At 38.8% G+C, this 21,360-nt stretch overlaps 1 protein-coding gene across 3 annotated transcripts in view; it reads right to left on the bottom strand.

Moving 5' to 3' along the window:
- Positions 1-7,210: 7,210 nt before the first annotated feature.
- The window catches only part of CCDC14 (coiled-coil domain containing 14), a 49,183-nt gene continuing 35,033 nt past the window's right edge, over positions 7,211-21,360 (bottom strand). For 2 of the 3 annotated variants that reach the window (XM_004745427.3, XM_045088815.1), the window contains exons 11-13: positions 19,499-19,717; positions 19,291-19,423; positions 11,815-12,898 (exon numbers count right to left, since the gene is read on the bottom strand). In XM_004745427.3, coding sequence (XP_004745484.2) covers positions 11,962-12,898; positions 19,291-19,423; positions 19,499-19,717 — 1,289 coding nt within the window. In that variant the 3' untranslated portion in view covers positions 11,815-11,961. Of the gene's footprint in view, positions 7,351-11,814; positions 12,899-19,290; positions 19,424-19,498; positions 19,718-21,360 lie in introns of those variants that run through there. The other variant, XM_045088816.1, reaches the window with a different exon arrangement.

Here is a 21,360-nt window from a genome sequence, read left to right as displayed (position 1 = left end):
AGAGAGAGGAAAACAAATTACAAGGAAATACTGGGAGAAATATTGACTGAGAATTTTCAAGGATTAGAAAAATATGTAAGATTATTGATTTAAAGAGCTCATAGAGCACTAACTGGAGACATTAAAAAACCATACACACACACATACAACACTGTCTCAAAGCCAGAGAAAATCCTAAAGGCTTCTAGAGATAAAAAGTTATATCAACCTTAAAGCAGTAAGGATCTGTTCTATGACAGGCTTCTTTTTTTTTTTTTTTAAGATTTTATTTATTTATTTGACAGAGAGAGATCACAAGTAGGTAGAGAGGCAGGCAGAGAGAGAGAGAGGGAAGCAGGCTCCCCGCTGAGCAGAGAGCCCGATATGGGACTCGATCCCAGGACCCTGAGATCATGACCTGAGCCGAAGGCAGCGGCTTAACCCACTGAGCCACCCAGGCGCCCTATGACAGACTTCTTGATGGCCAGATTGGGAGTCAGAAGACAACAGTGTAGTGTCATATGCAAAGTGTTGAAGGAAAATAAACCTGAAGCTAGGGTTTTATATCATAACTATGTTTTAAATTGATCGATTTTCCCTTCATTTCTGAGATGGCTTAATTTTTGCCTTTTATTTCTTCCCTAAGCTTTATTAGCTCCTGCTTCATCTCCTATTGTCTCATGTTGTCCCTAAGCTCTTGCTTCTTTGCTCAATGCTGTTGATTTGAGTAAACAGCTATTTATAATCCACTTTTAAAAAATTCATGGTCAAGAGTATCTGGGTGGCTCAGTTAGTTAAACATCTGCCTTTGGCTCAGGTCCTAATACCAGAGTCTTGGGATCAAATCCCACATGGGGCTCCTTGCTCAGCAGGGAGTCTGCTGCTTTGTCCCTCCCCTGGCTTGTGTGCATTCTCTCTCTCTCACTCACTCTTTCTATCTCTAATAAACAAATAAAATCTTTAAAAAAATTTTCTCGGCCAAATATTTAGCCACAACTTTTATTTACTCTCTGGCACCATTTTTCTGATATGCGTTTTTAATTTACAGTTTCATTTTCCTATTTCTTTCATGTTTCCCCTCAAAATATTTTAGTTTAGATCCTCTGCTGGTCCTTCTTGATGACTTAGTTTTTGAAGCACATGAGGAAAGTTTCCCTGGATTGCCTATCTGCAGAATGCTTGTGTGTAAGAAGGGTTGGAATTTTCCTTAATACTCAAGTGTTCTCTGCCCTGATTTGTTTAGTGTTTCTTCTCCACATGGTAATAGGTATATGTAGGTTTCCCCCCAATGGATCTTTTTCCCACATCATAAACTAAGGATTTAAAACTTCTCTTGTTGGGTGAGCTGTTCCTCATTGAGAAAGTGTGTGCTTTGCTAGCACTTCCTGTATCTAGAGTCCTAGCATCTACCCTATATTTCCCTCTCATCTGCACCCTGCCTGAACACCCCCGCTTTGGCAATCCTAATCTGAGGCTTGATTTAGAGTTGTCTCCCGCTTTCCCCCACAGATGGAGTCTGTACTCCTCTTGTTCATTTTCATTACTGCAAAAGGGAAAAGAGCAACTGTACACTACCATTTTCACATTGACATCCAATGGAAACTGTTGTTTAAGTGATGAGATATTGTTTAAAAGGGTGAAATTAAAATATTCAAGTCCTCATACAGGCAGCACACAAATTTACTCTTTGAAAGTGACATCACCCAGGAGAAAAATAAGCAGGGAGGACACCTAAGATCTGAGTACTAAAAGAAGAAAGAAACAACAGCAATGCAAAGCTAAAACTCTGTACGATGCCAACATGGTTTGAGTGTCTGTCAGACCTACAGGCCTAGTTCCTTTGTTATTGGAAACTCCTCCTTGGAAAACAGCATTTTGAGTTGGAGAGAATTTGAGATCATATCTCCACATTTGGCAGTTTCTGGGGCCTTGGGTCCCTCAGAGGCACACTTTATCTAATTTACCTTTACAGGCTCAGTGTGGAGCACACAGCAGAGATACGATAAATCGTAAATGAAGGTCCCATAGAATATGAAGACAGTCTCTTGACCAACTAACTTGTGATCCAGAGCTCTTGCTCTTCTAATGCACCGTTATTAAAATAAACCTATCCACAGACTTAAATATTATTGCCTCAGTGTCTTATACTCATCAATGATCTATCATGACTTTTTCTCAAACTTTGGCCAAAGATACAAAACTACAATTTAAATTCTCATACTCTCATACTCTTTCTGGGTAACTTAGGGGTTGAAGGAGTTGTTTTATATGTTAGTCATCCATTATTACAGAAATCTGATCAGATGGATTTTTTTTTTTTTAAGATTTTATTTATTTATTTGTCAGAGATAGAGCGCGAGCGAAAGCGAGCACAGGCAGACAGAGTGGAAGGCAGAGTCAGAGGGAGAAGCAGGCTCCCCGTGGAGCAAGGAGCCCGATGTGGGACTCGATCCCAGGACGCTGGGATCATGACCTGAGCCGAAGGCAGCTGCTTAACCAACTGAGCCACCCAGGCGTCCCTGATCAGATGGATTTTTAATCCATTGGGGATGGAGGTGGAGAGGTGATGACAGAGGCTCAGTTGTCTAGTGAAAAAAAAAAAGATCATTAGCCTTGTGGTGGGGGAAGGATGGAGGGGTGGCATATAGGTCATTGCTGTAAATAGTGAAGACCTACTTACTCAAATATTTATTTATTGACTTGCTCTAGTTTGTGTCTCATCTTCTACCAATCTCCCTATCCTAAGACAGCCAGTCTGATGGTACTGACCTAAAAAAAAAAAATTTCTCTCCATTCATTGAGGTTCTGGTTTTGAAAACTTATTTTTCCTTTACTCCTTTCTTCTCTCCAAACCACAAACAAACTACTACCCTCCAAGAGGGTCTGTTCTGCTTGTTTTGGAGCTGCTGACTTTGAAAATATTTGATTCTTGTATCCTACCCCATTCTGGGCCTAGAGCTCACAGCCAAGTGCAGAATAATCTGGAAAGGATGGTAGGGTAAAAAAATATGTACCTTGGCTGTGTGCTCCCTGCTGAGCAGTGGACCTTTCTTGTTATAGATCTGAACAAGTGTGTAAGCCTACAACTCCAAAGGGGACCAAAGGTCCCCCCTGGATATAGTTTGTGATACCTCTATGTATCTTCTTGAAGTGCCCATTGAGAAATGAACACTTTTACCCTCTGGGCAGAGCAGATGATAGTGCTGGGGTCCTGGAAATGTCAGAACTCACTGTGAATGCCAGTGTCGATAGGAGAAAAACTCATGGAATTTTCTCCATCTACTTTAAACACAAGCTTTTTTTTTTTTTTCCCTAAAGATTTTATTTATTTGAGTGAGAGAAAGTGTGGGTGAGAGAGCAAGTGAGCATGAGGGGGTGGGAGAGGGCAGAGGGAGAGGGAGAAGCAGGGCCCTGCTGAGCGGGACTTGAGATCATGTCCTGAGCTGAAGGCAGACGATTAACCGACTGAACCACCCAGGTGTCCCTAAACACAGGTTTAAATCATGATTTTTGATGGAATTGGCCAAGTGACAGGTGGGAGGATTGTTTTACTAGTATTATGCCACATGCTAAACAGATTTTAAAAAACATTGTGTGCCCACCCAGGGACACCTGGGTGGCTCAGTTGGCTAAGCGACTGCCTTCGGCTCAGGTCATGATCCCAGCGTCCTGGGATTGAGTCCCACATCCGGCTCCTTACCCGGCAGGGAGCCTGCTTCCCCCTCTGCCTCTGCCTGCCACTCTGACTGCCTGTGCTCGCTCTCACTCCTCTCTCTCTCTGACAAATAAATAAAATTAAATAAAAACCAAACATTGTGTGCCTTACATAAAGCAAAGGTAAAACCTTGAGTATCTAGTACAGTACATACACATGTATGTGGATCAATTATATATAGTGATATTATCTTCTATTTAGTGTTCACAATTCACAAGGCAGTTTTTACTTATCTTATTTAATTCTCATTATAAATTCCAGAGGAAAATTCCTTATTAGACTATACTAGTAGAGAAAGAAAGGCACACAGCTAGATTCTGGTGGCAGATTTGGGACCCCTAGGGCCCAAGTGGTCATAAGAGTTAGCTGCTATCAGGGAGACAAAAGAGTAAAGAAAGTAGGCTGAAAAATCAGCATATCTATTCAGAGAATTAGCGGTGTGGTTTTGAGCAAGTGTTTTTAATATTTTTTGGTTTTAGTTTCCATATTCTAAAAATGAGATTGGACTAGAGAATCAATCATAAGGTCCCTTTTACCTGTAAAAGTCCTGTAAAAAATAAAGCAAAAATTATCCACAATCTTTTTTATACCAGGAGTACTTCAAACTTCTGAGTAGAGAATATTAATAGAAATGGTGATGTTCAAAAGTTAGTCCTGAGAAAGAATTAATAGAGATACCAGTAATATTGCAACTTTTTAAAATCAATAGATGGCAAATAATGACCTCCCTTCTATAAATCTTCTCTAGAATTGGCAAGACCATTCTGTTGGCAGGGAAAAATGACCTGTCTACTTCATATAAAGTTCTAAATACCCTGAGCAGTAGTCGAAATTGAAAGATGCCTAGTCAGAATGCTGGACTGCAATTATTAAATGGGTTGTCAAATCATAAGGTGACCAAAGAACTTTCAGTCAAATCCTCACATTTTATAACTGTAAAATAAGGTTCACACAGAAAATCAGTAGCAGAACCTAAACCTAAGTCTCTTGGTTCTGCCTGCCTCTTTTCACCTTTCTTTGCAGCCTCTTGCAGACCTGGCTTCACAGGTGAGTTTGTGATGAAGTGTGAACTTTGCCTCTGGGGCAGCTGAGACCACTTGCTTGGTCAGAACCTGAGCTTTGAGGAACGGTTCATTTCTAACCAGACTGGAAGGACCTGGGCTGCCCTGAGCTGTCCTAACATGATGCCACTCAACACCAAGAATGACAATGCGAATACCATCTAGAAAGGACTATAGCCCTAATATGATCTGTAATGGAATATAATGGCCAAAACGTTAATAAAATCATAGGAAGTGGTAATCTAACTGTAATTTTTTTTTTTTTTTTTTTTTTTTTTTTTTTTTTTTGTCAGAGAGAGAGAGCGCGCACAAGCAGGGTCAGTAATAGGCAGAGGGAGAAGCAGACTATCAGCTGATCAGCTGACCCGGGAGCCAGATGCGGGACTCAGTCCCAGGACCCTGGGATCATGACCTGAGCTGAATGCAGATGTTTAACTAACTGAGCCACCCAGGTGTCCCTCTCACTAGGCGCTTGATAACTTGATAACAATTCTGCTTGATAACATCACATCTGGAGTTCCTCTGCTCATGGCTGGGTTTAAGTTTTAAGACACTGACAAACTGGAGGACATCAAGCGAGGAAAGCAGGACGGTGAGAGCTCCTTCAGTGTTGTATGTCACCGATTTATGTAGTGCCCTGGCTTTCAAAGTGCTTTGCCTCCATTTATCCCTCCCACAAACTGGTAAGGTAGGTTGGTAGGATAAATTATCCCTGCAATGGTGACAGAATTAAATAAATGCTTCACCCTATATCTCCCCCCCACAAATATTAAAAAAATCTGTGGCTTCTTCACAATATCAGTAGTGTGTGGATATTTGCTAAACAAGTGGATTTTGCTTCAGAAGTTAACAATGGGAATAAAGAATAAAAAAATACAGGGAAGCTAATGCCAGGAGCTTAGGTATGTCTAATAAAGCTACAGACTGTTGCATGAACTTACCAACACCAATGGAAAATCAAGTGAAGGCGAGATGACCATTTGCCAGGGACTTAGCAAAATCCAACACTTGTTATGAACTGTCTACTATATGATAGGCACCAAATGCCATAAGAGGTGTCAAGTATGAACAAATAACTGGGTGGCTCAGTCAGTTGAGTGTCTGCCATCGGCTCAGGTCATGGTCTCGGGGTTCTGGGATCAAGTGCGGAGTCGGGCTCCTTGCTCAGCAGGGAGCCTGTTTCTCCCTCTGCCTGACACTCTCCCTGCTTGTGTGGTCTCTCTGACAAATAAATAAAAATCTTAAAAAAAGTAAAAAAGCAAGTAGCATACAGGGTGGGAGAGGTTGACATGGAAACAGATAAATGCATCGACAGAGACATATACAAAGTACAGTAGTAGTACCATGGGTATGAAAAATGAGTAAGAATAGGTCCGGAGGAATGAAAGGGTGGTCCAGGCAAAAGGAATACATACGGTGCACTTGAGATCCTACCAGTTGCAGGTATCACTGTAGAATGGATTCCTTCTTTGGGTACAATGAGATAGATGACTTTTATTAAAGTCCCTTCAAAAACTCAACTTAAGCCCTTTATAAATACCTAACATCAGGGCACCTGGGTGGCTCAATGGGTTATAGCCTCTGCCTTCTGCTCCTGTCATGATCCCAGGGTCCTGGGATCAAGCCCCACATCGGGTTCTCTGCTCAGCGGGGAGCCTGCTTCCCTCTCTCTCTCTCTGCCTGCCTCTCTGCCTACTTGTGATCTCTGTCAAATAAGTAAATAAATTAAAAAAAAAAGGCAAAAGAAGTCCCTAACTTCTTACCATCTCTGATAATTCTCAGGGAGGTCCTGTTCAGGCCAGCTGCTTTAAAAAAAAAAAAAAAAATGTGCCCAGTTCTCTACAAGTGGTATACTACATCATCAAGATATAAGGCAAATTTAAGCAATTCTGAGCAGAAGGAAACTGAGAGTTAACAGATCTAAAACATGATTAAGAGAGTGTTAGCTCACAAATCAAATCCAGCTTTATCTGGTGACATGCTTAAATTCTAGATTGCTAAACATAGTTTTTGAGAAGGGGCTTCTTAATTAAATAATGGACACAAGTCAATTCCGTCATCTTTGGCTTCTTCCCATTTTTTTCCTTCACAGTATTAAACACTCATGTTCCTTTTCTTGTGTCCCACTATAATGTAAGCTCCTTGAGGGCAGAGAAGATCGTATTTACTGTTGTATTCTCAGAGCCCAGAACAGTACCTGGCAAATATTAGAGCTTTCATTTCACTTATTCATTGAATGAAGGAATCTTAGCTGAAGAGGTCGCCCCACAATGTGAGGAGTACATACTTGGTAAATTGTGTCTTGGCCACATGCCCTTTCTATCTAACTGGGCGTTGCAATTCTGCCCTCCTTTCCAAGGTGTTGAGGCAGCTTTTATGAATTTTAAGGCACTTGACATAAATGTCATTAATGAAAAGAAAAGATTTTTGCAAGATTTACTCAACTCCAAGGGACAATAAAGGAAGAATGTGTACGAAGTACTTCTTGAGTTTCTTTATCCCTTAGGATCTCTAAACTTGGTCACAGAACCAGATTCTTTCATCTTCGGTATTTTCATCACAAATACCAAATCCATTGTGACGTTTGTACATTACCTACACCAATCCAAGAGAGGACAGAACAGTTACAAAATGCTTGAGGACAATTCTTTCCCATCTTACACCCAATTTTTATCAAGGAGACACTAAGTTCACTCTGTCAAGAGGCTGGGGGATACTCCACTACTCTGTTTTTCACACTCTGGAACATCTGAAACGGCTTTGTGAAGGGGCTGGGATTTGGAGCCAGACTGACCCTTCTGAGACTATGAAGAGGCAGCTACACTAACTTCTTGCGTGAGGATCTAAAGAGGACTACTGAGAACAGGCATACTTTCTTTCCTTTTTATCCCACTCTTCCATTATCAGTACTGTTATCAAGACTTGGAACTTGACCACGAACTTTTTCATTTGAGATGTTGCTCAGTGTGACTTAAACTGATCAAATCGAAGAACTTGGAGTCATCTTTGATTTCTCTCTTTCATTTTCTGTTAAGTCACCAAGCCTATTGAAAAATTTTCTGTTTGTTTCTCCTTTTTCACCTTTATTGCCAAAGGCTTGTCAATTTGTCTGGTCTACTGCCACAGCTTTCCAGGAGGTTTCCAGCCTCCCCCACGTCTACTCTTTAGGTACAATCACTCTATGCAACTTTGAGAACACCCAGTTTTATCTGGTGGTCCTCAATTAAAAACAAACCACTACCACCAAATATACCCAAACACTTAAGACTTCATGGTTAATGGTTATTCCTCAGCCTGGAGCTCAGGACATTCTAGTCTGACCCTAACTCTTCTAATTGTGCTCATCATCTACTGTTGCCATTATCATATACAGCTGACCCTTGAATACAGGTTTAAACTGTGCAGATCGGGACGCCTGGGTGGCTCAGTTGGTTAAGCAGCTGCCTTCGGCTCAGGTCATGATCCCAGCGTCCTGGGATCGAGTCCCACATCTGGCTCCTTGCTCCGCAGGGAGCCTGCTTCTCCCTCTGACTCTGCCTTCCACTCTGTCTGCCTGTACTCGCTCTCTCTCTCTTACAAATAAATAAATAAAATCTTAACAAAACAAAAACTATGCAGATCAACTTATACATGATTTTCTGGTAAATATAATATCGCTTTGTGAATATATTTTCTAGTCAATGTGATTTTCTTTGCATTTTTTCTAGCTTAGTCTAAGAATACAGTATATTAATGCATGTAACATAAAAATGTTAATCAACTTTATGTTATCAGTATTATGCCCCCCAAAATGGGTCCGTTATTAAAGGAGTGAGACTGATATAAAGCGAAGGTCAAGCAAAGCTTTATTTCACGGCAAGCATCAAGAATCAAACTGACCGGCCAGGGCCACACCTCTCACAGAGAGGGCGACCTTTCTGTTTCCCAGACTAGCTTTTAAGGGCAAAGGCCATGCGGTTGGGTCTGGCCACACACAGGTAGCCAATGAAATTGTAACACACAGAGAAAGCTGCCCAGTGATGCTAGGTGACCAACTGAATTACAATTTACCCTAGTAGACATTTGAACCAGCCTATCACCTTGGTCAGAATTGGCACCCAAAAGGTGTCCAAAGAGAGGGGCCCATACTCCTTGGTAACTAGGGAGACAGTATGCATCCCCCCACTGATCGGATGTCTCCACCTGGCCTGACCCACCCTTGTATTTGAGCTTTGTTACCTAGGTTTGGTTTCCAGGACTTGTTTTTAAGTAAGTCCCCTGGGGGAAGGGGAGCAGGGACAGTTTAAGGGTTAAACAACAAGGTTATTGTTTAACCTTAATGGAAGCCTCTTGCTAGATAGGTCCTTATATTCAGTAAGGATTCTAGATTACAGCAGGCTATTAGTAGTTAAGTTTCTCAGGAGTCAAGTTATACATGGATTTTTGATCATAGAGGGGTTGTTGGGTGTCCCTAACCCCTGTGTTGTTCAAGAGTCAACTGTAGTAACCTTGATCCCTCTGTTAGTCAGGTTGGTGTACTTACCATTCTTTATTTTTAAAGATTTTATTTATTCACTTCACAGAGAGAGAATAAGTAGGCAGAGAGGGAAGCAGAGAGAGAGAGAGGGGAGGAAGCAGGCTCCCTGCTGAGCAGAGAGCCCAATGCGGGGCTCGATCCCAGGACCCTGAGATCATGACCCGAGCTGAAGGCAGAGGCCCAATGCACTGAGCCACCCAGGCGCCCCACCATTCTCTTAATATACTACTTAAGCCCCACGTTTTGGTGATACTTTCTTTACCAGATAAATATTGTGAGGATATTTGCAGGATATTCAAATCCTACATGTTCTTAAAACATCAGAATGAAGTTTCTTCTCTTCTAGGTCTTTCTGTACCATTTGTAGGCTTCCTTCTAGTCTAAACTTTTGTAAAGCTCATTGTCTATCCCATCCTTTTTGCTAGAATCATATTCACCTTGAGATTTAATCAAATTATTTCATGTTTCTATGCCATGTGTGTGTCTTATATTAAATAAATAGTAAGCTCCTGGTAAGGCATCCTGAGGACTTTTCCAGTCTCATTTCTTTTCTTTCTTCTTTTTTTTTTTTTTAAAAGACTTTGAGTGAAAGAGAGAGAGCACGAATGGGGAGGAGGGGCAGAAGGAGAGGGATAAGCAGGATCCCAACTGAACAAGGAGCCTGCAGTAGGGCTGCATTCCATGACCCCGAGATCATAACCTGAGCTGAAGGCAGACACTTAACTGACTAAACCACCCAGGTGCCCAAAAGATTTTATTTATTTCAGACAGAGAGAGAGTGAGAGAGCAAGAAAGAGAAAGCACAAATGGTGGGGAGGGACAGAGGGAGAAGCAGACTCCCCACTGAGTAGGGACTCCAACTCCAACTCCCAGGGACTCCCCTGGGATCAGGACTTGAGCTAAAGGCAGCTGCTTATCTGACTGAGCCACCCAGGGGCACCCTCATTTGTTTTTCAATCACATTGTTAACCCCTAATTAAGTGAATCCATAAACATTCAATACTTTCCTTTGCACAAAGGCATGCTCGTCCTATGTTAAGGGCAAAATACAATACTCTTCTTGTATTATCATATAATAATCTTAAGAATTTACTTCTGCATATGAGTAACAACTGAATATTTAGGAGAACGATGTTTTCTTCCTTGTTGTGTTTTAAATTTCCGAGCTGTACTTTGTAACTTATGCTGTTAAAGAATTGTGGACTGTCACCTCCGAATGAATTAATTTATGAATACTGGAAGAAACGTTAAAATATTAATGGACAATTCTATGACAAAAACTAAAAGTTCATTTAATATTTTTAGACATAATAAATCCCTACCTATAAAATCTCGACATGTCAAAGAGATTATATATGGGTCTTTCAGAAGTTGTAGCACCAACACTTAAAAACCAGGAGGAGGAGGTGGTCCTGGTGCCGGCAGAACTCTTTAATGATGAGGCCTGCCCAAACAGTGTGCGGGAAGACATGTGCCGGAGACCAGGAAGTATTAGTGATAGCACAGGGCTTGGGCTTCTAACAGCTCCGGTGTGCTGCCTGCACGGACAGAGGTGGTACTGAGTAGTTAAGGAGTTGCTAGTAGAGAGAAGCAGAGACTAGCTTAGTTCATATTATTCATAAAACAGAGAACATTCTCAGCTCAAGGGCTGAAAAGGAATTAGTTTGGAAAGGCAGAATTATAACCAGCGCAAGATGTACAAACTCCTTTATGTTCAAATATAATAAGGACAAAAACCAAATATTTCTCATTTATTTAAAACAAACCAAATTTCCCAAATTAAGACTTATCTATTAGCATTTCCTTATCAGTTGGACTTTACTTTTTATAGGCGTTAAACATCCATGAAGGATAAAAATAAATAAAAATGACAACGTTTTAAGAAACCATATGCTAACTTAGGATGTTATCTATATTCTCTTGGACCAATCAACGTTTTTTAAGAGATGGAGATACTGGCATTTTTCTCTTAAAAGAAATGTTTTTATGTCTCACCAACAACACTAGCCTGCAGCACAGAGCATCCCGTATAAAAACACAATGCCATTAAAAAACAAACAGGAGGGCACCTGGGTGGCTCAGTGGGTTAAGCCGCTGCCTTTGGCTCAGGTCATGATCTCAGGGTCCTGGGATCAAGTCCCGCATCGGGCTGTCTGCTCAGCAGGGAGCCTGCTTCCTCCTCTCTCTCTCTGCCTACTTGTGATCTCTCTCTCTCAAATAAATAAATAAAATCTTTAAAAAAAAAAAAACAAAAAACCTTCAACCCCCCTCCCAAAACCCCCAAACAAACAGGAATCCTGAAAGAGAAAAGAAAGCCTAGTTTGAATACAATAAATTATACCCAGAGACTCCCTTCCTACCATCTGTTAGGACAACCAGAGAGTCCTTCTGACCTGGATCCTTAGTCCAGCAGGGTAAGAAAAAACCTCTAAGAGCAAAGTACTAAAATAAAATATTACTTAGAATACTTACCCAGTTATCTACAACTCTCCTCTCTTAACAATTCTTAAGATGACTTGTTTATATAAACTCCAGAATGTCAATATATTCCAATAATAAATTTATTATTCATACAATTATCATACATAATTAATATAAAACATCATTTCTCTACAGAATTTAAAATATACATTCAATGTAGCCAACGTCTATTCTTAAAAAGAAGCACTCCATCCCTTTTTCTTCTGAGTTCATTTCTCCAGGAGACCCATCCTTAAGGACTTCTGGAGTCTGGCAATATTAGCATCCAGGGCTGCCAGGCCGTTCCGGAAATCTTGTTCATCGCGAGAAGTGAACGTTGAAAAAGAAGACATGCTCCAGTCGGACGTCAAGTCCGAATTTAAAAAGCTACCGTCGGAGACAGCACTCCCCCTCACTTGAAAGCTGCTGCTCTGACCAGTGGCGGGGCGGGGACACACAGCCAGCCCTGGCGGCTCCTCGGGGGCAGCCGGGATCTTGCAGATGGCTTCCTTTATTTTCTTGAGGAGCTGCTTGTCTTCCATATCAGCTGTCCCGCTTAGTTTCTCAGGTGCATCTTCGGCTTCCTTTCTGGAAGAGGAACAGACTCTAGGTGCACGCAATTTGTTTTCTTTTTCAGAGGCAAGACCGCTGTTGCTGACCAGCTGTGGCGAAGCCACAGTGATCTGTGGCTGGGGGGATAATCTCGTAGATAGTGGTGATTTCTTTTTAGAAGTGCTTCTAGCAAATGGAATATAAATTGTATTATCCAGAGTACACTCATGGTCTATTAGAGTTGTGATTTCACTCTCCTCAACAGTATCCTCTTCTGAAAGGGGAGACCCGATCCCAGGGGCTGCTTCTTCCTCCGCGTTCCTTGGGTGACTATGCTGAGGGCCTTTGGAGGGCAGAACGCTTTCATAAGGTCTATCTGGCTCCATGTTCTCCTCATCGTTGATGGCAGAAAGTGGCTCCGAATGTGTAAAAGTGTGATCTGTTTCTAACTTATTTAGGTAGCTCATTATGGAACTATGAGCAGGGATTGGGTCATGTTGAGGTTGTTTTTCATAAATGTTCAGAAGTGATTTTGTAAGATTGTTCCCGGACTTGGAGCGAGCACTGTCCATACTAAGATCTGAAAGAAGCCTTGCCATACTGCTCTGTAAAGTTCTGTTAAGAATAATTTAGTACACTAATTATTCTTTTTTTACCTGTTTATTTATACGTCATCTTTAAAAGAAAGGATCTGAAGCAAGCACCTGGTTTGTAACAAGGAAAAAAGCAACGAAAAGCACAAAATCCCAGAATGCATCTGGAATTAGTAAATTACAATAACAAATGATTAAAAGATCTTGGTCTATATTAAATCTAATATAATGATATTTAAAAATACAGGTTTAGGAACTTTTTCTCTTAGGGTATGAAATGTTTTATTCTTGCGCAACATTGCAAAATGGTATGGATTCTGTTAGTAATGAAATTATTTTTCTCCATTCAAAATATATATGCAAAGGGCACTGGAACAATCCTGGGGGAAAAAGGGTCGTTAGAGATAGTTATAGGATATAATTAGGCATGAGCAACAGCTAGGTACCAGGAGAAGTGTGATATAAGAAAAACCACTTAGAGTCTGAAGTCAGACAGGAATGGAATCTAATCCTATCGCTAGCTGTGATCTTGGGCAAGTCATTCAACCTTTCTGAATCTCAAGTTCCTTAACTGCAAAATGAAAATATCTACTTCAGAATTACAATGAAAATCAGATAAGATCAAATAATAAACTATGAGGGTAAAGTGCTTATTAGCACTGCTTCAGGATCTCTGGGTGTTCATTTGAAAGCAGCTTTTATTAGTAGTCCTATTAAAGCCATTTTATACCAAGCTTTTGGTCTTTTTGAATTGAATCATATATAAGTTCTTATATATCAATAAGAAATACATCAAATTTTGAAAGGATACAGAGGACATCAACAGGTAGTTTTAAAAGATTACAACTAGCCAGTAAGCATGTTTTAAAAGTTCAAATTCTAACTGGAGAAGTTCAAATTTTTAAAATGTGATTTTTTTTTTTTAGATTATCAAATTAACATGATAAAATGAGATTAATACCCACTATCAAAGAAGTTTGAAGAGGCAGGTACTACTAGTGGGAGTGTATACTGGTATAACCCTTCCAGGGAACAAACTGGCAATACATCCAAAGTCTTAAATATTTCTACATCCCACATTTTTGGATCAATAATTTGCACTTCTAGGAATTTATCCTACATATATACAGCAGGAGGCTACACCCCAAGATATACTTACAAAGACAGAATTTATAATAGAAAATAGATGGATTATCTTTATCTTCAAATACAGTAGAATGATTGAATTATGCTGTAATCACACCATAGCCATTTATAGTTGTGTTGTAAGGAATATTCACTGATGGAGAAATGTTCATTATATAAGATTAAACTTAAAAGAGCAGACAATAAATAATATGGATAGAATACTATTTTTGTAAAATAGTCACACATATCCAAACAAAATACTAAAAGGAAATCTCTATATTAAACAGCAGTGGTTATATCTCTGTATAGAGAATGAGTGGGTTTTGTTTTTTTTTTCCTACAAAAGGAAAAACAAATTTTTTTCCAACCTGGCTTAACCTGGCTTACCCTATCATCTTAAACATAATTTGAGTTCTGACTGCTCTTCAAATGGCAATGGCTCCTAACCACTTTTTCTCATACCTCTCTCAAGAAGCTAATGAACTATTATTAAAGACAAAATCTATGTTATATGAACGAACCTTTTAAAAATGCTGTAGTGAATAATCAACCACTAATTAATTCTATCTGTCTATATACTGGACTTTTCATTTTATTTGTTTTTAGAAAGAATACTTATATTGAGGTTTCTTTCCAGAATTAAATAAAAATTTTATCTTTGCTGTGAACAAAATCAGTGACAAAAAAGGGAAGAAATGGACATGACATTAATAAGTTTCATCTCGGGGCGCCTGGGTGACTCAGTGGGTTAGAGCCTCTGTCTTCAGCTCAGATCATGATCCCAGGGTACTGGGATCGAGCCCTGAATCAGGCTCTCTGCTCATCAGGGAGCCTGCTTCCCCCACCCCCGCCCTGCCGCCTCCCCTCTTCCTGCCTCTCTGCCTACTTGTGATCTCTGTCTGTCAAATAAATAAATAAAATCTTTAAAAAAAGTAAGTTTGACTCTGGAAATTAACAGTAATTACTAAGCTTCTGATTTAAACAAAAACGTCACTGACCATTGTCTCTGAAACTAAAAGAAAAATCTCCGTAAGTAAAGAAATGACAGTACGTCAAAATTTTAAAGGAAGAGATATAAACACCTGAATAGCTAAAAAGTAGATTTATTTGTTTCTATTATGTGGGATATACCTAAACACGCTGATTTTTAATGCTTAGAAAACTGACACATCTTTATAATAAGACATTCAAGGTTTCTTCTCAGCTATTTATAAAAATATACTAATTTAAATAAGTATCAGCACTGGTAAGAGTGTTCTTAGAAGCTATAAGAATATTTACCACTTGTTTAATGAAAATATATTAATTTTCCTTCACATTTTAATGGTTTTAGAACATGTAGTAAAATTTTGAAAAAGTGATAAGGATGTATTTCAAAATTACTGAAGGTTGAAGAAGGGAGAGATGGTTGAGGATATTTTTTAAGAACTGGTTTAGGATATTTATTTAGAATTCATATATGTACCTACTAGTCCCTTTATCCCTCCTCAACAACCTGAGAAAGGCACTCAGAAATTCTGTGAAACCTTTAAGAGACTATCTAAAACACATACAAAAAACAAACACCTATCTTACCGAGGCATATGACTATGGGGAAGAAGGATGGGCTAGTTGAACATGAAGATTTAGCTGTATTGTCAGATACTGCTGCATTACCCTCTGTCAAAAGTAAAGTTAACATGGTCACAGTAGCCCAGCTATAGTACTGGAGATGCTCCTAAATAACTAAATTGCACAGGGTAACACCAAACATACTATAAATCACCAACATGGGTGAATTTAGCTCAAAAACGAACTCTGTTTTGTTTTGACAAAAGCAAAAATTGCCATCTGTGGGTATACTTAGATTTTGAAGTTGTTACTGAAATCTTCAGAAAATGTAAGGGTAGTACTAAGCCCTGTAAGACGTTCTGTGTTTCTATAATCATTTCAAGAGGCCAGTTAATCTAATGGGTGAGTTAGTAGTCCTGGTGCTGGATTTATGCCCAGTGTGAAAAGCAAAGGTCCTTTACAACAATGGAAAACACATGACAGGAAAATCTCCAGAGTCTTAAGGAGACCAAAACATTTCCACCTAATATTTTAGACACAGTCTCTTCTAAAAGCAGATAATATACAAGAAGTAACAACCTTTTTCATTTCCTATGCTTCTATGTTAGGGTGAATGTTAAGAAAAGGCTCTAGTTGCAAGTGAATCCTTTTCATTCCTAAAAAAAAAACCACTAGAAAAGGCAGATTGTTATTTTGAAAGAATGAGCAGGTACAAAGGTATCTCTTACAGAGATAGAAGAATCTCTAAAAAACACTTCCTCTTCTGTCAGAAAGAAGCTATGTTTTCTAAAACAGAAAGCAAGGGGGGCCTGGGTGGCTCAGTGGGTTAAGCCTCTGCCTTCGGCTCAGGTCATGATCTCAGGGTCCTCGGATCGAGCCCCACATCGGGCTCTTTGCTCAGCAGGGAGCCTGCTTCCCCCCCATTCTCTCTGCCTGCCTCTCTGCCTACTTGTGATCTCTCTCTATCAAATAAATAAATAAAAATCTTTAAAATTAAAAAATAAAACAAAGAGCGAGGCTGAAGAGGGAATATAAAATCTTGGCTCAGGTACCAGCTTGGGAACCAATGAGCTATGAAAGTCAGGCGAGTCCCCTCATTTCCTTGGGCTTCCATTTATGCTAATTTCTACAATAATTATACTACTACTATGAAAACTGCCCTTACATTTTTATTATTAATTTTCTTCACAAATGCACCACACATGTTAAATAGCATTCAGTCAAGTTTATTCTTTAAAAAGGATGTATCTTCCTATATCCATCTCAAAGTGCTAGAATAAGCTTTTAACTTGATGACATGGATATTCAGCAACTAAAATGATTTAATATTTTTGTATTTCACACGTATGTATCTGGAGTATAATATACATGTTTATTGAATAAATGAATAAGCAAATTAATCCACTTTTTTACTCCTCCATCTCTCAGGTTAAAAAAAAATGCATTAAGTTTCACTTAGACTAAATTAGGCATGGAGTTGTTACCAGGAATAAACTATTTTAGCTAAGGACATGTCACATGCAAGAGTGAGAGCAAATCTGACTAGGGATTAAGAGATGTGAGTTTCAGTCCCAGCTCTGCTACTAACTTTCTATCAACATTGAACTTACATGGTCCCAGTTTTCTCATCCATGAAAATGCAGATATTACAATCTTTTCATCATAGATGAGGATCAATAAAATAATAGATATGGGAGGGAGAAGACATTGGGGAAAAAAATCAAAGTACATAATAAATAAAAGATTACACCAGCTTCTGATTTCATGCTCACAAAGGAGCTAGATTTAGTAGTATGAAGTAAAGACTGTGAGACTAAAAGTAAATTCTCAGGCAACTAGATCATCCATTGCATTTTCTGCTAGAAGCTGAACACCATGCCCTTTATATAAGGAGAAGCCCCCAGCGACACCTACGCAACCACTCATGGAATCTGACCATGCTGACTTGCTGTTCTAGTTTTCTTTTCCAAATAGACAATATACCAAATGCATTTTCAAGAAAAAGTTTATATCCTATAAAAGTCACCCTTTTAAGGTGTATGACTGAGTTATTTTTAGTATATTCATAGAGTTATGTAATTGTTACCTCTATCCAATTTCAGAACATTTTCACCACCTAAAAGGAAACCCTATACCCACTAGCACTCATTCCCCACTTCTTCCCCTCTTCTCCCAGCCACTGGCAACCCCTAATCTATTTTTTGTTTCCATGGGTTTGCCTCTTCTGAACATTTCCTATTAAATGGAATCATAAAATGTGGTCTTTTGTGACTAGCTTCTTTTACCTTAAAATTTATTTTACCATAAATATTTGATAATAACAGTTTTCATTTCATTTCATTTTGAAACAGAGTTTCAAAAAGAGGAGATGCTTTCCTTTGGTGACTTTATAAAGGCTTTCATTCTCTCACTTTACTTTGAACAAGAGTGGTATAAGTCAACATTTTAGAAACTCTGACCAAAGCCCAATTAATTATAACACTACATGGATATATAGTGTCTTTTGCTTGTCCCCATTGTTCAATAAGAGTTTGAGTGAAATATGAATGTGGAAAAAAGCATTATTTCTATATTAACATAGCTTATATATAATCATTTCAAATATGCTTATAAAACTAAATTAATAAATTATATATATACATACATATCACTGTTTCATCTATTTTCCTAGAACTTCGTAATTCAAAACAGATCTTCTCATTTGAAATATAAAGGAGATCATTTTATATTCAAAATTGTTTAGTATTTGGAACTATGAACCTCCAGGATCATTCAGATGCATGGTCAGATCTGATGATATTCAGGCCTAAAATCACTGACTTCTCCTCTAGTATTTAAATAAGTAGTTGGAAATCCAATTCTTAACAAATGTCTCAAGAGAAAACTGAACTTTTAAAGTACACATCTTATAAAAATTGGGGTGATTTTATTGATTTAAGAAAAGACGTGTTATGGGCGCCTGGGTGGCTCAGTGAGTTAAGCTTCTGCCTTCAGCTCAGGTCATGATCTCAGGGTCCTGGGATTGAGCCCTGTATCAGGCTCTCTGCTCAGTGGGGAGCCTGCTTCCCTATCTCTCTCTGCTTGCCTCTCTGCCTACTTGTGATCTTTCTCTGTCAAATAAATAAATAAAATCTTAAAAAAAAAAAAAAAAAGAAAGAAAGAAAGAAAAGAAAAGACATATTAAGGAAGCAAGGGCTCTTAGGGGTTGCTGCCAACTCCCTCACTTTCGTGTTGAAATGACTGGGGCCCAAAAAGGCTAAATGACTTTCCTGAGATCACCTGGCCTGAGGGTTTCTGTGTTCAGAGCATCATGTGAGTGATTTCTTCGTGTTCCCATCAACCCTAATCATGCCCCACTTCACAGCTGAGGTTTACAGAGGGTCAATGACTTGCTTACAGTCACAGCCAGTACATGGTAGAGCTTGGGATTCCATTCAGTTCTCCCTGGCTTCAGAGCCAGAGGGCTCCCCACCATTTGCTAAATTAGTCTTCAGCTTACCTACAAAAAGCTGAAGCTCCTTACAAGAGCCCTTTTCCTGGAATCACATGGTTTAGAAAGGCACTGAGCCAGGTTTGGCATTTCCATATCTAACTAGAGCCGAAGAAAACATCATCAGAAATTACTAACAAAATAAGAGCGAAGGGGGAAAGAGAGCAGGCTAAAATCATTTCTAAAATGATTATTCTATAAATAATCTGACAAGAGGTATGTTAGTCAAAAAAAGTCAACGTTACCTGGTTAATTCTCTCAGGCGAGCCACCTCAGCATTGCGCTGACGTAATGTTATTCCCAAAATTTGATTTTCCTTTTCAGCAGCTTCTAACTTAAACCGAGAGCTTTTCACATTGACTAAGGCTTCCTCCAATTCTGAAACCACAAAAAAGTTTCAGTTTCTTCATTCTTTTTAAAAACTGTGACCAAAACTACAATTCAAATACATACCAATTTTTATTCTTGTTGTCTCAATGTCAAATTGTTGTTTATTTTCAAGTAAAGTCTGATCTTTCTCTTTAAATATACCAGCAAATTTTTTGTTTTCATCTTTCTGATTTTCAATCACTTTTAAAAGTTCCTCATTTTTACTCTGTAGTAATTCCTGGCTCTTCAGTGACTCTTGTAATTGGTTTTGCAGGGACTTATTCAATGACTGAAGGGAAAACACTGCAAGAAAAAACAGATCAAAGAATTGCTGCTTGAATTTAAAAAGCACAAACCTGAAAAAGATCTGCTTTTAAAAAAGAAAAGATCTGGAATTTACTGGTTTTGCTTAAGAATTATATGCTGGAGTAGTTCTACGTACTACTACATAGTAATTCTATGTAAATACTGAATATATTTTTAATATTTGATGCAGAAGTCATACCTTTTTTCTCTAGTTGATATCTGGGGCATTAACATTTTTTTACCTTTATTAATGAAATAATAATACATGCACAGAGTAAAATAAAATTCAAACGTGATGAGATACCAATGATACCAAGTGATTCTCAGTGAACAGTCTTCCTCACTACCCTACCTCTGCTCTCCTCCTAAAGGCAATCACTATTAACTTTGGTATCTTTCTGGAAAAGTACTCATGCATATAATATACATATTTAAAAAGAGATGAATCATACTGTACCCATAGTTTCTAACAGTGCCTTTTTCCTCCCCGTAAGACTGATACGTACAGGGACAGAGATCTATCACATTCTCTTTAATGGCTATAGAAGTATATGGCACAATTCACTTAATGAATAAAGACCTATATGTGAGGCATGGTGTTAGAATCTGGACGTACAGTGGTGATTAGGAGACATGGTCCCTGTTCTCAAAGAGCTGATAACAAACAAGTAATTATAAATAGCAGTAAGTGCTCTCAAGGGAACAATAAGGTAAATGAGCAGAGACTAAAAAGAGATTAACTACTTACAACGGCAATCACCAATCTCCCCACTTCCTATCTTAGCCTCCTTTCCCACCCATCCTCACCCCCACTGTTTATTCATAGGGGAACCAGAGTGACTTTTTCCAAAATTACTCTGGTGAAGATGAGCAGTTTCATGAAGTATGTGTTCTGTTGGGTGATCATATTTTTCTTATTACTTTGCAAGAGCTATTTATATGTAAAGAAAATTAAGCCTTTGTCATATAATATATGATGAAAACATTTTCCCCATTTTGTTGATGTGTTTTAAATGCGTTTATAATTTTGCTGTTCAGAAAAATGAAAAAAAATTCAGAGGACAAATTTTATCATCTTTTCCTTTCTGGCAACTGAGTTTTGTCAGGCTTAGGAAAAGATCCCAAGAATACAAAAACAAACAGTTCTCATCTTTTCCTCTGCTGTAGGTTCCCCCCCGCTTTTTTCTATTATTTTAAACTCGATGATCCATAAACATAATTTGGCAATATCTGTCAAAATTGCAACTGTATATATGCTTTGACTCAGTAATTCTACAACTATAATCTACAAAATGCTCACAATGTGCACAAAGACATATGTATAAGATTTTTACTGCAGCATGGTTTGCACTGGGAAGATACCCTAGATAATGATCATCAGAGAACTTCAAATACCAATAGAGTATTTGAAGGATGGAACCACATAAGCAGAATATCCAAACAGTTCTTAAACAGAAAGAAAAATACCCATTATAGGTTTAATTAGGGCATTAGGGCAGGGAGCTAAGACGGTGGCATAGCAGGAGGACCCTAGGCTTGCCTCATCCCTTGAACACAGCTATATAATTATCAAATCATTCTGAACACCCAAGAAATTTATCTGAGGACCGATAGAACAAACTGTGCAACTAGAGGGAGAG

The sequence above is a fragment of the Mustela putorius genome, unplaced genomic scaffold (genome assembly GCF_011764305.1).
Source record: "Mustela putorius furo isolate JIRA1106 unplaced genomic scaffold, ASM1176430v1.1 tig00003834_pilon_pilon_pilon, whole genome shotgun sequence".
Classification (NCBI taxonomy): Eukaryota; Metazoa; Chordata; class Mammalia; order Carnivora; family Mustelidae; genus Mustela; species Mustela putorius.
Note: the sequence above shows the minus strand (reverse complement) of the source record. Positions and strands in the feature narration are given on the sequence as shown.